Raw genomic sequence first — 17875 nt, forward strand, 5'->3', positions numbered from 1 at the left:
TCATTGAGGTTGCTTCCAATTTTTGCTGTTGTAAATATTGCTCTGATGGAACTGTTTACACATGCATACCAATTTCTGCATATTTTGGATTGTTAAATGATTTTGGGGTTATAGGACCATGATTTTCTCTTTGTATCCATGTCTTTTGATATTTAACAGTTTCTGAAAGATTGTGCCAACTTTTTTATTAAGGTATGAATACAAGTTTTTCAACACCCTTAACAACTTGGATTTCTTAAGTGTTTAAAACTAACTTCATTTTTGTAAATGAGAACTAGACATTGACTATAATATCCCCATACATCCTTCATTTTTTCTTTATACTCAATCATGATTTTTTCCTAGTAGCTAAGTTACTCATTTTGCATTCTTTGGCAGAAAAAAAATCTCATTTGGATTTTCACAAGAAGTTGCTGCTTTATAATTTCATAATTATTGCTCCTTTGAGAATCTTAGCAATGCTGATGTTATAGAATGAGGTCTTAAAAAGTTCTGAGGAAAAGTTTATAATGACTAATAAATTTGGTATACTAAAAAATTGAGTCTTTATTGGTGCTTTGGGGGAATATAAATAAGGCTTCAAGTCAAAAGTTTTGGAAAGAGTAGTTTCATTAAATTTTTTTCCTGATATGTTTTGGCAGGCTACTTACACATCTTCTTTGGGAGAATTTTAGCTACAGTTGATCTTGCTCAGTTCAGTTCAGTCGCTCAGTCATGTCCGACTCTTTGTGACCCCATGAACCACACAGCACGCCAGGCCTCCCTTCTTGTTAGGTTTGCTGCAGTCCGTGTCAAATCAGTTAAGAGGTGGAGGGAAAAAAATTCACATCATTGTTTTCCTATGTGATTATTACTTTTCTATGAAATGATCCCGTTACCTTCAAGAGAATAAACACATATTTTTATGTAGAATCATTTCTTTTTATAATGCTTTTGAAAGGTGATTTTTAATCAGTTGTTAGATATTTGTTTAGTTTTTGTACATCCTGTTTATAAACTTCAGTGTCATTTGATGATTCATGTTTTTTTTTTTTTCCTGTTGATTGCTGTATTTAGCATCAATTCTGCTTGTCCTAACTCTCTGTTATGTAAGAACTATCTGTTTTGCATTTGATAGCTGTATGGAGATGACACTGGGGACTTTTTTGACACATATGCTGCAACTTTTATACCCTTTGGAGAAACCAATAGGACCGTGTACATAGCAGTATGTGATGACGATTTCCCGGAGCCAGATGAAACTTTCATTTTTCACTTAACTTTACAGGTAAGTCCTTTTTTTCCCCCTGTTAAAGCTTAAACTTATAAAAATCTTGCAAAGCTTAAAAGTAAGTTTCTCTAGAGATAAGCCAATTTAAGTGCTTGGTGGTGGTTTTCATAGAAGCCAGAACTGACAATCTTGTTGGCAATTCCATGGTCTGGTTATTCCTCAGACAATCTTGTTTAGAAGATTCTGCAGCTAGTTTTTGGATTAATTCAGCTTTATTTAGGAACTGCCATGACAGATGCTCAAGAAAACCTTCTCTTCCCTTTGGCCCTTTTCTCTTCTGTCCCTCCCCTGCTTCCAGCTGCACGAAGAATGACCATGACTTCTGAGTTCCAAGGAGAGGGCTAGCTACAAAAAGCAGGCCTGGAAGTGGGGGGTCCCCGTGCCTTAGAGTAAATTTGGAGTGACCCTGGGAAAAATGCTTGACTAGCCTAAGGTTTCATCGTCCTTTATGACATGATCTATTATGTTGAGGCAATGGTGGCTAACACTGCTCTCATTAATTTTTCTCCAGTGGATTGAAAGTTTCTTTTTAGAAGGATTGTGTTGGTATGATTAAAATTTTATGAAATTGGTACTGGAAGCAATCATGTTTTGCTTTTGTAAAAAACTTTTCTTGTAATCCTTTATGCCGCTATTAAATATCAATGAAAATGTTGTAGCACAGTCTGCCCATACTTAATAGAAAAATTGTTGTACTGTTTTAACTTTATTTTGGCTCTATGACTGATAGAATAACTAATTCTTTAAGTCTTAGCACCTTCTATAGTGTAAGAAAAGAGTCATGTTTGAACCGAATTTCATACGGTCACTTAATTCTCTGTTATATTGTGTTACAGAAAAACCTGAAAGAATTTTTTTGCCAACTCAATATTAGTCATGAAATTTAAGTAATTATAATTTATTACTACCAGTGATTATTTATAATTACAACAATTTATATTTTAACAGTGATTAATGGTTTTAAAAACTCTTTTGAAGAGTTCTTGTTTGGGACTTCACCATGTTGATTTAGTTTGAATATATTTTCTTAGTCTGTGCCTTAAAAAATACTTGTGTTTTTATTCATTTTCTGAATGATTACTTAAAGACTGAAATGCTGTTAAAATAATTGTTTTCCTCTTGTTTAATGTGTTAATTTATTTTTTTGGCTTTTGTTTTAGAAAACTTCAGCAAATGTGAAGCTTGGGTGGCCCAGAACTGTTACTGTGACAATATTATCAAATGACAATGCATTTGGGATTATTTCCTTTAATATGGTATGGTTATGGTTTGATTTATCTTGTGATTGCTAGATAATAGTTTATCAAATTTTTGGATAGCTTTTTATGTTACCTAGTATCATCCTATGTAAACATCCTGTAAGTGTTTTAAGTAAGATTTGCTCAGCTTTATGCATATTCCACATTCTATAAACTGTCCTTTTGTTTGTTTTTTGTTTTATTTAACTAATTTATTTATTTAGCATTTTTTTCTTTTTTTAAATATAAATTTATTTTAATTGGAGACTAATTACTTTACAATATTGTAGTGGTTTTGCCATTCATTGACACGAATCCACCACAGGTGTACATGTGTTCCCCATCCTGAACCCTCCTCCCACCTCCCTCCCCATCCCATCCCTCTGGGTTATCCCAGTGAACCAGCCCAGAGCACCCTATCTCATGCATCAAACCTGGACTGGCGATTCATTTCACATATGATAATATACATGTTTCAGTGCCATTCTCCCAAATCATTCCACCCTTGCCCTCTCCCACAGACTCCGAAAGACTCTTCTATACATCTATGTCTCTTTTGCTGTCTCACATATAGGGTTATCGTTACTGTCTTTCTAAATTCCATATATATGTGTTAGTATACTGTATTGGTGTTTTTCTTTCTGGCTTACTTCACTCTGCATAATAGGCTCCAGTTTCATCCACCTCACTAGAACTGATTCAGATGTATTCTTTTTAATGGCTGAGTAATATTCCATTGTGTATATGTACCACAGTTTTCTTATTCATTTGTTTGCTGATGGACAACTAGATTGCTTCCATGTCCTGGCTATTATAAACAATGCTGTGATGAACGTTGGGGTACACGTGTCTCTTTCAATTCTGGTTTCCTCAGTGTGTATGCCCAGAAGTGGGATTGCTGGGTCATATGGCAGTTCTATTTCCAGTTTTTTAAGGAATCTCCACACTGTTCACCATAGCGGCTGTACTAGTTTGCATTCCTCCTCCAACAGTATAAGAGGGTTCCCTTTTCCCCACACCCTTTCCAGTATTTATTGCTTGTAGACTTTTGGATAGCAGCCATTCTGACTGAGTGAAATGGTACCTCATTGAGGTTTTGATTTGCATTTCTCTGATAATGAGTGATGTTGAGCATCTTTTCATGTGTTTGTTAGCCATCTGTATGTCTTCTTTGGAGAAATGTCTGTTTAGTTCTTTGGCCCATATTTTGATTGGGTCGTTTATTTTTCTAGAGTTGAGCTGCAGGAGTTGCTTATATATTTTTGAGAGTCATTCTTTGTCAGTTGCTTCATTTGCTCTTATTTTCTCCCATTCTAAAGGCTGTCTTTTCACCTTGCTTATAGTTTCCTTTGTTGTGCAAAAATTTTTAAGTTTAATTAGGTCCCATTTGTTTATTTTTGCTTTTATTTCCATTATTCTGGGAGGTGGGTCATAGAGGATCCTGCTGTGATTTATGTTGGAGAGTGTTTTGCATATGTTTTCCTCTAGGATTTTTATAGTTTCTGGTCTTACATTTAGATCTTTAATCCATTTTGAGTTTATTTTTGTGTATGGTGTTATAAAGTGTTCTAGTTTCATTCTTTTACAAGTGGTTGACCAGTTTTCCCAGCACCACTTGTCAAAGAGATTGTCTTTTCTCCATTGTATATTCTTGCCTCCTTTGTCAAAGATGAGGTGTCCATAGGTTTGTGGAATTATCTCTGGGCTTTCTGTTTTGTTCCATTGATCTATATTTCTGTCTTTGTGCCAGTACCATACTGTCTTGATGATTGTGGCTTTGTAGTAGAGCCCGAAGTCAGGCAGGTTGATTCCTCCAGTTCCATTCTTCTTTCTCAAGATTGCTTTGGCTATTCGAGGTTTTTTTATTTCCATACAAATTGTGAAATTATTTGTTCTAGTTCTGTGAAGAATACCATTGGTAGCTTGATAGGGATTGCATTGAATCTATAGATTGCTTTGCCTAGTATACTCATTTTCACAGTATTGATTCTTCCAATCCTTGAACATGGTATATTTCTCCATCTGTTTGTGTACTCTTTGGTTTCTTTCACCAGTGTTTTATAGTTTTCTATATATAGGCCTTTTGTTTCTTTAGGCAGATAATATTCCTAAGTATTGTATTCTTTTCGTTGCAATGGTGAATGGGATTGTTTTCTTAATTTCTCTGTTTTCTCATTGTTAGTGTTTTGTCTAAGATTACTTAGAAGTGAAGAGGCCTATAAAATCATGGTCATGTCTTGCCCTAATCTCTTTCTGCTGATCATTCTACCTGCTTCATTTGTTCTCTAACTTAGATATTGTCTTAGTTCAGTCTGCTATAAACAGAGTATCAGAATATAGACTGGGTGGTTTAGTAACAACAGAAATTTATTTCTTACTATTATGGAGGCTGACAAGTCCAAAATCAGGGCATCAGCAGATTTGGGGTTTGGTGTGGGCCTACTTCCTGGTTCATAGACAGTTCTCTTTTTGCTGTGTTTCCTTGTGGTGGAAGGGGCAAGAGAACTCTTGGAGGTCTCTTTTATAAGAATACTATTCTCATTCATAAGGGTTCTGCCCTCATGACTTACTCCCTTCCCAAAGGCCCCAACTTCCAATAACATCACATTGGAGGTTAGGATCTGAACATGAATTTTGAGGGGGCACGGACATTCAGTCTATAACAGATGTTGTAACTCAGCTCCTTTTGCTTGATGTCCCCAACTGCCACTTAAAAAAAGCATTGTTAGCCTGCTCTGAAAGTTTGGAGTGACTTGAGAGAAGAGAAATACATAGAAAGAACACTGAAAAGAAAAACCTATAGTAAGCTTAAGTTGAATAGCAGACATTATAGCTCTTAAAAATTCTATAATTATTCCTTACCTGGAGATTTTCCTAGTAACTAATATTTCTTGAAAGTTTAAGCTCATCCCCCTTAGTTTTGCTCAAAAGTTCATTTTTTTTTCTCTCTTATCACCAAATTCGTGTGTCCCTGGTCAGTCCTGTGTTCAGAGGGTTTTGTCTTTAGAAACAAACATACAAGGCAGGTCCCCTCCCTGATAAAAATCGTACTTGGCTCTGAAATAAAAACAGAATTTATATTAAGTGGAATGATATATTGCAACTACATTTTAGTCTACAGTAAGTTTCCTGATTTTTAGAGTCTTCTGAATATGTTACTGATTATCATTACTAAAAGATGATATGACCCTTCCCACCTTGTTATCTATATTCCAATTTAGGTAACTCCTTCAATTGGTGTATTGTATGTCATTTTCTTAGCACCTTAAATTACCTTTGAAACAAGGTAAGTTATAGATAAGATGATCTTTAGAGTTGCAGTATCCTTTTTAAAAAGGATACGTGGATCATGCCAATGTAGTAGACGTTTTGTAACCTCCATTATTATAGCATTTAGAAAAGTTATTAATCAAATCACTTCTTTTTTGAATGATAGGGAATTATTAGTTAATTATGAACCAGGCTCCCTTAATTGCTTGATTTTTCTCCCCTCTGCCTTAACACTCACTCCCAACTCTTTATCCCCAACCACATACTGATTCATTTAAAGGTTTCTTTCCTTCTTTCTTTTGACATTAAATATCTTAGCCTCAGAATGAATCCCAGTTTCTAGCATTGGTCCCAAGTTCCCAACTGTTGTGGTCTCATGGCTGCCCGGCAGTCTCTGCCTGGGTACCTTCCCTCTGTGATTAAAATTTTAACTAGGTAACTGATGAGGTCTCGGTACTTTGGTTTTCTTAAAGTACCTGGTCTGACTTTGGTTTCCAGACTGGATGATGATTGTATCGATGATGAAGATGACAGTGATGGTGATGATAATTATAGCCAACCTTTGCTGGCCCTCACTGTGTGTCCTGTACTAGGATAAGCTCTTAGGTGTGAATTGATCTCATTGCAACCTCATCAGAACTGTTTGAGACAGGCATTCCTACCCCTGTTGATGGATGGGGATACTGAGGCCTAGGGTCACCTGCTACCTTGGCTGGCCTGTACCTGGCCACTGACCTCTTCTACCCCAAGTTTCAACTGGCCATGCCAACACTTTCCAACACTTGAAGTCCTGGCTCTTTCTTTCCCTCAGTGATCATGTCCTGAAAAAAGTCATTCAGTTCAGTTCAGTCCCTCAGTTGTGTCCGACTCTTTGCAATCCCATGAACCACAGCACGTCAGGCCTCCCTGTCCACCACCAACTCCCGGAGTTCACCCAAACCCATGTCCATTGAGTCGGTGATGCCATCCAACCACCTCATCCTCTGTCGTCCCCTTCTCCTCCTGCCCTCAATCTTTCCTAGCATCAGGGTCTTTTCAAATGAGTCAGCTCTTCGCATCAGGTGGCCAAAGTATTGGAGTTTCAGCTTCAACATCCAATGAACACCCATGACTGATCTCCTTTAGGATGGACTGGTTGGATTTCATTAGCAGCTGTCTGTTTTCAGTGGCAAGCTGACCGATGAGGAAGGAACAGTGGTTGAGAGCAAGGCTGAGCCATAGTCCCAGTGAGCTGCCCGGGTCTGGAGGCACAACTCATTCCTGTGACCTCCTAGGCCCCTGGGAGCTTTGAATTTGTCACCTTTCAATTAGGTAACCTTTAAGATTCCTCAGCAGAACAGCTCATTGTTGGCAGAAGCAGGGCAGGAACCTCCATCTTTTGCCTGATTAGTTTTATGTTCCCTTTATACTATTATTTGAACCTTCTAAGCCTTATTAGCTATAGTTGATGAAGGCAAGGAAACCCCACATTCTTAAAAGCACAATGTATATGGATTTGTCTGTGGAAAATTAGAATTTCTAAGGTAGTAACTGTTTGCATGAGCCCCTGCCTCTGGTTGATCAGCACCTGATGGTCTTTGCTCTCCCAATAGCCTTTCTCAATCACGGTGAGTGAGCCCAGAGGCAGAAATGAATCTGTGCCTCTTACTCTCATCAGAGAAAAAGGAACCTATGGGATGGTGACTGTGACTTTTGAGGTAAGTTTACTGTGAAATCATTTTATATGGTAATGCTTAGAACTCGTACTAGATCCCTGCAATTTAAAAAAACCAAGGTCCTTGGTATAATAAACATGACGTTTAATGAAAATGAAATAGAATGCTTTCATCATCTGAGAAATTTCATGTTTAATAGAAAACTGTTTTCCTTGCTGCTTGGAATATACTATGCTTCCATGAAACACAACAGATTATTTTAGATACAGGATAATAATAAGCCACAAATTAATAACAATAATTCTATAAAATTCATAGAACATTTATGACAGATCTCTTTAAGGATATAAAATTTTAAAATGCTCATGAGTTCTTAGGCTTACATAAAATTATCTAATATGTAGTCTTCCCTATGTACATTCTCCATTAAAAAAAATACACTTAATGGATGGTGCTAACAGCAGTCACATTCGAAAAATTGGAAAAAAATTGGCTGTAGAAATGATAAGGCATCATCAGGTTATAGTGTTTTCAACTCTCCGTGAATGTCTGAAGTTGTTTTATTGAATCTTGAGCCTTTTGTTCTGTTGAAATGATTACAGATAACATTTGTGGAGCACTTAACATTGCTCGGCCCTGGTCTAAGTGCTTTACGCTGATTATTGCTGCATGTGAACTGTAGCTCTTCCCAGCACTCAGTGTCCCTCCTGCCATTTAAAATGTTTTTTTCCGTAGTCCTCACCATCATCTGCCATGCATTTATTTATCTTCCATTTGTTCCCTTTCATTAAATGTCAGGTCCTGGTGGGTAGAAAGCTTGCCTTGTTCTCTGCTATATCCTTAGTACCTAAGAGAGGTCAGACACAGAGTACTTAATAAATACTTTTTGAAAGGAATATGATTTTATTAAATATTTACATCTAGCCCGGTAAGTGGACCTTGTTTCCTCATTTTAAAGATGGGGAAACAGTGACACAGGGTTGTTAAAAATACCTCATCCAAGGTTACACCACCAGGGGTAGAACTGGTATTTGATTCCATTACTTAAGAGAATATAATAATTTTGAATGCATTCTGCTCAAGAAAAAGTTTTTAAAAAGTTTTCCCTCAGGCTTAATATTATGGTTGAGAAAAAACTCTTAGAAACCATGTTGTTTAATCTGCGTGTGTGCTAAGTTGCTTCAGTCGTGTCCGACTCTCTGTGAGCCTGTGGACTGTAGCCCACCAGACTTCTGTGTCCATAGAATTCTCCAGGCAAGAACAGTGGGGTTGAACCTGGGTCTCCCGCATTGCAGGCAGATTCTTTCCTCTCTGAGCCCCCAGGGAAGCCCTTGTAGTTTAATTATAGTCAAGATCTATAATTATATTATGGGCCTTGACTCCATTAATTAAAAGGGCAGACTTAATACAGGTTAGTGTCATTCTTCTTGCAAAACATTTTAAAGTAAGTTTGCCAGTTTATATCACAGTAATGCTTTCTTACGCTAATGAAATGTTTTATGTTTATTGATGGCACCATGTTTCTTTGCAGGTAGAGGGTGGCCCAAATCCACCTGAAGATGATTTAAGTCCAGTTAAAGGAAATATCACTTTTCCTCCTGGCAAAGCAACAGTAGTTTATAACTTGACAGTACTTGATGATGAGGTAGGATGTATTAACTGCTTAAGAGGAACAATGGCTCTCTGTATCATGGTCATGTTAGAGAATATTATGTCAAGTATTAAGTTGTGTTCAGTATTTGAAATTATTCAAGAGCACAGTCATATATAAAGTAATGTATTGCAGCCAGATATGCCATAGCTGTTAATGCCTATTTTGGAATAGATCTTGTTAATATTTACCTTATTTAAATCACATTAAGTTATATATCTGAAAGGCGATAAACTTGAATGTAACTGACAGCCATACTCAATACAAGCATTTCAGAATTTTGTAAACTTTGATGATTGATTTTGCTAGTCATTGCAGTTTTGAGCAGGTATAGTATTACTTACCTAGCATAAATGTATTACTATAAAAGCAAACAAAATTCTTTTGCAATTGATATTTATTTGTTTGGATATTTCAAATGTTCACATTCATAGGAAGGCTTTTGTTGTTTTTAATTTCACAGTGAAACTACCAAGGATTGAGATATATGACATGGCTAGTTTAACTGGCAAGGAAAGAGTGAATTTGAACAATATATACAGGGATGTTCCTTAATGAGCTAACCAAAAGAAAATATGTCTTTTAACACAATAACCTTAGCAGTAATACCAGAAGAAAAGGGGTAGCTGGGAATCTATCCCTCTACCCTCCCACAAATAATCATGAAACTAAATCACAACAAATCCCAAAAAAGATGAATTAGAAGACATTATTAGAAAAGAGTATTTCTCTTGAAAAAGTGAAATATTAAATAGTGCTGATAGCTCTAGCTCACTGGTTGTGAAAGCTAGCAAAAACTGTTTGTTTTTAGAACCTGGAACATTGAGCAGGTTATAATTTGGGGGCAGTAATTAATTATACATTTTAATTGTAAGTGTAAAAGACTATAGTTAATAATATAGTATTCTATACTTCAGAGTTACTGAGAGTAGGGCTTAGGCATTCTCTCCACACATACATACATAGAATTAACTGTGTGAAGTGATGGATTTGTTAATATCTTGATCTTTGTAATCACAATGTATATGTATATCAGATCATCATATTGTACCCATAAATATATTAGTTATTTTTTTTATTATTCCTCAATAAAGTTTGAAGGAAACAGATCTTCAGTCAAACCATTGCGTTTTATTTTTTGAGATAAATAGCTTTACTTTTTATATTTCCGTTGATGGAGTTAGAAGTATATATTATTTCACTTTCATTGATTTATAGTGAAGTAAAAGTGCAAATAGCACAGTAGAGATTACCCCTGGGATTTCTGTGTAGTTAAAAAAATTTACATTTTAACAGTGTCATCATTTTGCCTAAAGTGACTCTTACAGCTTGTTTTCCAGAGATGCATAGTATGTATTTTGAAAATCATATAATTGGTATCATGGATAAATCTTGAGATATAAGCTGCTTAGAAGCAAGAATAATTGACATGATAGGAAAACTAACAATTTGTATGTGATGTTTATTGTAGTCTACCAAATTCTTAAATGTTATTAGACCTTGAATGTTGCTTCTGATCCTGCACACCTGATGAAGCTAATAAGAACTTGTTTTTCTGTCAGATCTTTAGTTCTCTAGAGATCGATCAAGGTTGAAAGTCATTATGCTGATACTTCATTTCTTGTTCATTTCATTGCTTTCTCTAGAATATGTTATTTACCTTTGGAAAATAGTTTAGTAAATAGACACTGAACAAGCCTCCTTATCTGCTCCTTTTGGTTAAAGATTTTTTTAAAAAAGTTTCTGTGTAATTGCATTGAAATATAAGTGCTTTTTATACTTTGCATTTTGCAGGTGTTTTAGCTGTTGATGTTTTGGCATTGCTTGTATTTCTCTGACAGGTACCAGAAAATGATGAAATATTTTTGATTCAACTGAAAAGTGTAGAAGGAGGAGCTGAGATCAATACCTCCAGGGACTCAGTTGAGATCATCGTTAAGAAAAATGACAGTCCTGTGAGATTCATTCAGAATGTTTATTTGGTACCCGAGGAAGACCACATACTCACAATTCCAGTGGTTCGTGGAAAAGATGACAGTGGAAATCTGATCGGATCTGATGACTGTGAAGTTTCTATCAGTTATGTTATTATAACCGGGAATTCAACAGCACATGCCCAGCAAAATTTAGACTTCATTGATCTTCAGCCAAACACAACTATTGTTTTTCCACCTTTTATTTATGAATCACACCTGAAATTTCAAATAGTGGATGATGCCATACCAGAGATTGCTGAATCGTTTCAAGTCATGTTACTGAAAGATACTTTGCGGGGAGATGCTGTGCTATTAGGCCCTTCTGTTGTGCAAATCACCATTAAGCCAAATGACAAACCTTATGGGGTCCTCTCATTCAACAGCGTCTTGTTTGAAAGGACAGTTATAATTGATGAAGATACAACAGCAAGGTAGGATTTATTTTAAACCTTGTATTGTTGCAGTTATTTTATTTTTTTATTTTTTTTTCACATAGGCATTCTTTATTTTTATTTTTCCATTTATTTTTATTAGTTGGAGGCTAATTACTTTACATCATTACAGTAGTTTTTGTCATACATTGAAATGAATTAGCCATGGATTTACATATATTCCCCATCCCGGTCCCCCCTCCCACCTCCCTCTCCACCCGATCCCTCTGGGTCTTCCCAGTGCACCAGGCCCGAGCACTTGTCTCATGCACCCAACCTGGGCTGGTGATCTGTTTCACCCTAGATAATATACATGTTTCAATGCTGTTCTCTTGAAACATCCCACCCTCGCCTTCTCCCAGAGTCCACAAGTCTGTTCTATACATCTGAGTCTCTTTTTCTGTTTTGCATATAGGGTTATCGTTACCATCTTTCTAAATTCCATATATATGTGTTAGTATACTGTAATGGTCTTTATCTTTCTGGCTTACTTCACTCTGTATAATGGGCTCCAGTTTCATCCATCTCATTAGAACTGATTCAAATGAATTCTTTTTAATGGCTGAGTAATATTCCATGGTGTATATGTACCACAGCTTCCTCATCCATTCGTCTGCTGATGGGCATCTGGGTTGCTTCCATGTCCTGGCTATTATAAACAGTGCTTGTTGCAGTTATTTTAATATATTATTCCAAGATTTGGTATTTGTGGTGTTGGACACAGTGCTGAACTGTTAAGGATATGTGTAATTTTCTCGACCATGGTTTCACTGTTTTCTTTCTTATTTGGGGAATGAGACTTGAAGCACATATTTAAATATGCAAGTTAATTCATGTTATGGTAGTTTCCTAGCACACATCTTCATACCTACCCCTTCATATTAAAAGCAGTCATTCTTTATGGTTTGGATTCTGCTTACCAGTGGCTAGTGGCCAACTTGATGTTGAAAATGCCCACTTCAAGGGAAATAGAGTGTATTATGTGACCATATCATATTTCTTCCAGATTTGAAGAAATTACAGTGGTTAGAAATGGTGGCACTCATGGAAATGTTTCTGTGAGCTGGATACTGACACGCAATAGCAGTGATCCCTCACCGGTAACGACAGATATCAGGCCAAGATCTGGAGTTCTCCATTTTGCACAAGGGCAGATGTTGGCATCGATTCCTCTCATTGTCGTTAATGATGATCTTCCAGAAGAGGCAGAAGCTTACCTACTTCAAATTCTACCTCATACGATACGAGGAGGTGCAGAAGTGAGCGAACCAGCGGAGGTAGATCTCTTGCTATGCTTTGCTTGTAGAAATGCTTCTGTGCTCTCAAGCAGACAAAGAATTTGACCATACACAAAAATCTTATATATGTTTAGTTTGATATGACAGGAAGAGGACGGGTTTTGGAAGTGGTGGTTAATTCCCTTGCTGAAGGTTGTCCCATCTGTGAATAAAAAGTTGGTTCTTAAATTCCACAAAGTTTTCAAGTGTGTTTTTAATTCATCTTCTTTTTGTTGTTGTTCAGTCGCTAAGTCGTGTCCGACTCTTTTGCGACCCCATAGACAGATGCCTGCCAATCTCCTCTGTCCGTGGGATTTCCCAGGCAAGAATACTGGAGTGGGTTGCAGTTACCTGCTCTCAACTCAGCTGGGATCTTTCCAACTCAGGGACCGAATGTGTATCTCCTGCATTGGCAGGCAGATTCTTTACGACTGAGCCGCCTGGGAAGCCCAATTCATATTTTACTCTATTCCTTATATGAGTAGTCATTTTTAGATATGATACAGAATTACACATTAAAATTCAAATTAGCCTAGAAAATAAACAGTTTGGTAATCTTAGATGTGAGAATTCTGCACTTTAATGTTTTATTCCTTTATCTTCAGCTTTTGTTTTACATTCAGGATAGTGATGATGTTTATGGCCTAATAACATTTTTTCCTGTGGAAAACCAGAAGATTGAAAGTAGCCCAGGTGAACGATGTTTGTCATTGAGTCTTGCAAGACTAGGAGGAACTAAAGGAGATGTGAAGATATTTTATTCTGCACTTTATATTCCTGCTGGAGCTGTGGACCCTTTGCGAGCAAAAGATGGCATCTTAAATATATCCAAGAGAAGCAGTCTCATTTTTCCAGAACAGAAAACCCAAGTCACTATAAAATTGCCTATAAGAAATGATGCATTCCTTCAAAATGGGGCCCACTTTTTAGTACAGGTACTTTAATGATTAAAATCATCTCAACTTTGGTTCAGCCACATGTGTACTTACCTGAGTGAGAGAGTTAACTAGTCATTATTTTAATCCTTATTTATATTTTGGATTCTGTTGCTTACTGCAAGTTATGTAGGGAGTCCAAAGAGAAACTGTCTGCCCCTCAGGCATATAAGGATGAATAAAACAAGGGTTATACTAAGATTGTTATTTTAATTATGCAATAATAAAAGCAGATCAGACATAGTAAGGTCAGTGTTTTAATTATGCAATAATAAAAGCTAATCAGACATGAAATGTAGGTCAATATAATTCATGATATAATGGAGTTATTCATGAACTGTGAGTTGGGGAGGGTCAGGAGAGAGCCAGTGAGAGGTCCGTCATTCTTTTGAGTTGATGTGGGAAAATGTGACATTGAAATTTGGATTGTAGAATAAATATGTTTTTCATGATGGATATTGCAGGGAAGGTGTTCAGAAATGAAAAAAGCAATATGACAGAAAATTGTGTAGATACTTTAAAATAGTATACCAAAAAAATCTGTTAACATATGTAGAATCTTTGGACTTTTATTACTTAATAAGAAATAAAGCTCTTATAGTTTTCTATTTTCTATTATTTCTTAACTTTTATTAACCAAAGCATTATTTTAAACATTAAAAAAAAATTTTTTTTGGCCATACTGCTTTGCATGCGGAATCTTCGTTCCCTGACCATGGATCAGACCCATGCCCCCTGCAGTGGAAGTGTGGAGTCGCTGAACCTCTGGGGACGTCCAAACCAAAGCATTGTTTTTATTGCCAAAGTTTGATACCTCTGTACTCAAAATACCATGGTTGTATTTTCCACATGGATGCTATTGATTGATTTTGAAAATTAGAAAGAATAAAATGTGCTTATCAAATTTTGATTATGTAACTAAATTTCTAAATTTCAAACATAATCAGATAGTATAAATAGAGCAATAAGGAAGGGAATGTATAATCTGTTACCATACATTATGCTGACTGAAGTATATGTGAAATGATATCTCATATTTCATCAATTTCTTTGAACCATGGGATATTTAAATTTGTTTCATATTTTTCCCTAGCTTTGTTTTATAGTTTATTATTGCTTTCTCTGGAGTTTCTGACTGTCCCCTTTTATATGCCATTCTTACCAAATTAGGTCTTCCATCCAGCTGTCTTTTTTGTGCAGTCGATAAATTGTGTCCAGTTCTTTGTGACCTGCAGCATGCCAGGCTTCCCTGTCCTTCACTGTCTCCTGGAGTTTGCTCAAATTCACGTCCATTGAGTTGATGATGCCATCCAACCATCTCATCCTCTGTTGCCCCCTTCTCCTTCTCCTTCTGCCCTCAGCCTTTCCCACCATCAGGGTCTTTTTGAAAGAGTCGGCTCTTCACATCAGGTGGCCAAAGTATTGGAGCTTCAGTATCAGTCCTTCCAAGTTGTCTTACATGTGTTGAATGCTGAGTTTAGCTGTGCACGCTGCTTTCTCCAACTTGCTTCTCACATGCTGCTTGTGACTGTTTTACTAACTTCTTAATTTTCTTGATTTCTTGCCTCTTATTTCTTGGATTGTGTTTTAGTTTGTTGTAACACATGTATCCTCAAATACATGAACAGAAGAAGTATGTGCCAGGTAAGCTTCTTGAGCCTTTGAGCTCAGTGAAATTTCATACATTGATTCCTGGCTTATAGGAATTTCTAGATTAAAGTAATTTCTTCCTAAGAACTTGAAAGGTACTCTCTTTTAGCTTCCAGGGTAGCTGATGAGAAGTGTGAGGAAAAGAAATTATTTGCCTTTAGGTTAACTTGCTCTTCTTCTCTGAAAGCTTTTTTTAGAAAAATCTTGGCATTTGAATTTCTCATGTCTGTGTCATACCTTGCTTATTAGCACTTGGTGGGGTGGGCCATTTTATTCTGAAGACTTTTTATCTTTTTTTTTTTTGAGCTGGTCTACTTCTCATGCTTGTATGATTTGTGCATTAATTGAGGACTCCTAGTGGAGGTGTCTAGTGAGTGCTCTGTTAAGGGGTATGTTATTTGTTGGTATGTAGGGATGACTTTTTGCAATAGGTCTATGTATGGGAGACCTTTTGTCAGTATCCCAAGACTTTGTCCCTAGTGGTGGGAGATCTGTTTTTCATCTTTATTGTTATTACTATTATTCTGTTGTGTCTCCTCATAATGAGTAAATTATTATGTGATGTACCTTCTGTCTATAAGGATAACCTTCTTTTTAGAGGACCCTTGAATTTCTCCTCTTGGCATGATGGGTGAGCGAAACATGGTGTCATTCACGGTTGTTTCTGTTCCCCCTTGCCACTACCAGAATGCTCTTGTGAGATGAATGGCCAGACAGTGGTGGATCTGAATCTGTGAAGTGAAATTGAGCAAATGGTCAAGCCCATGGTCCTGGCCCTGTTGAGCAAGAAGTTAAGGCAATTAGAATACTGCTGCCAGAGTACATTTAGAGATATACTTAGAAAATCTTAAAACGCTTAAGTTTGGCCTTCTGAAAAACATCATAACTTTATTTATTTATGGCTGCGCTGGGTTTTTGTAGCTGTGTATGGGTTTTCCCTGGTGGCTTAGACGGTAAAAGCATCTGCCTACAATGCGGGTGACCCGGCTTCGATCCCTGGGTTGGGAATATCCCCTAGAGAAGGAAATGGCGACCCACTCCAGTTCTCTTGCCTGGAAAATCCCATGACAGAGGAGCTTGGTAGGCCACAGTCCATGGGGTCGCAAAGAGTCGGACACGACTGAGTGACTTCACTTTCACTTTCTGTGGGCTTTCTCTAGTTGCAGTGACGGGGCTACTCTGTATTTGGTGCACAGCCTTCTCATTGGGGGGCTTCTCTTGTTACTGAGCATAGGCACACGGGCTTCAGTAGTTGCAGTTCCCTGGCTCAAGAGCATAGGCTCAATAGCTGTGGCACACGGGCTTAGTTGCCCCATGCCGTGTGAGATCTTCCCAGGCCAGGGATCGAATCCATATCCTCTGCACTGGCAGGCAGATTCTTAACCCCTGGACCACCAGGGGCATTCCTTTGCCTTCTCTGCTGTTGGTGTCCTTTGGATTCAGAGCATTCTCATTAGTAGATATTGTCTTGGTCAGTTCAGGCTGTTGTAAAGACTGCCACAGACTGGGTTGTGGCTTAAACATCAGACATTTACTTTCCTCACTTCTGGAGGCTGGGAGGTGTGCGATCAGACTCAGGGAGAATCCCCTTCCTGCTGTGCAGAAATGATATCTTTTTGCTGAGTGCTCATGTGATGGAGAGAGAGAGGATTCAAATTCTTTGGTGTTTCTCCTTAAAAGGGCACTAACCTCATCATGAGGGTTCTACTCTTACAACCTGGTTGCCTTCCAAAGGTCCCATCTCCAAATACCATCTTATTGGGCATAAGGGTTTCAACATATGAATTCTAGGGGTGGGGATACAAGCATTCAATTCATAGCATGTATGTTTAAGGTTTTTTGGTCCCTAGAATCTCATTATTCACTTCTCCCTTTGTCCCCGGTCTTGGCTAGGTCAAAACTCATATGAGAAAGAAATTACTAAAACAAGTGAAATGAAGGAAAGATTTTACACAGCTGATTTTGCTTTCATGGAGGCCTGGAATTCCTGTACTAGTTGCAGTGACGTGACCTGAGGATTGATGGACTGATTGATGTAACCCAAGATTGAGCATTGATGATGCAGAGTATTGATTTGGGATTGTAGAGAACTTTTCTGTTTTCCATTTCTGATTTGTTTTCTTACACTGCCTCAAAACCAGATTTTACTGTGGCTAGGAAGGATTGAGGGCAGGAGAAGAAGAGGGTGACAGAGGATGAGATGGTTGGATGGCATTACTGACTCAATGGACATGAGTTTGAGCCAACTCCAGGAGATAGTGAAGGACAGGAAGCCTGGCTTGTTGCAGTCCATGAGGTCGCAAAGAGTTGGACGCGACTAAGCGCCTGGAGAAGGCCATGGCACCTGACTCCAGTACTCTTGCCTGGAAAGTCCCATGGAGGGAGGAGCTTGGTAGGCTGCGGTCCATGGGGTCACTAAAAGTCGGACACAACTGAGCGACTTCACTTACACTTTTCACTTTTCACTTTGACACATCGGAGAAGGAAATGGCAACCCACTCCAGTGTTTTTGCCTGGAGAAT

General features: G+C 37.6%; 1 protein-coding gene across 1 annotated transcript in view; it reads left to right on the forward strand.

Moving 5' to 3' along the window:
- ADGRV1 (adhesion G protein-coupled receptor V1) overlaps positions 1-17875 on the forward strand; it is a 544484-nt gene that overhangs the window by 28393 nt on the left and 498216 nt on the right. Inside the window, exons 3-9 of the mRNA XM_070465812.1 lie at positions 1118-1267; positions 2431-2526; positions 7371-7475; positions 8965-9078; positions 10926-11491; positions 12498-12768; positions 13374-13703. Coding sequence (XP_070321913.1) covers positions 1118-1267; positions 2431-2526; positions 7371-7475; positions 8965-9078; positions 10926-11491; positions 12498-12768; positions 13374-13703 — 1632 coding nt within the window. The remainder of the gene's footprint in view (positions 1-1117; positions 1268-2430; positions 2527-7370; positions 7476-8964; positions 9079-10925; positions 11492-12497; positions 12769-13373; positions 13704-17875) is intronic.

The sequence above is a fragment of the Odocoileus virginianus genome, chromosome 3 (assembly GCF_023699985.2).
Source record: "Odocoileus virginianus isolate 20LAN1187 ecotype Illinois chromosome 3, Ovbor_1.2, whole genome shotgun sequence".
In the NCBI taxonomy this organism is placed as follows: domain Eukaryota; kingdom Metazoa; phylum Chordata; class Mammalia; order Artiodactyla; family Cervidae; genus Odocoileus; species Odocoileus virginianus.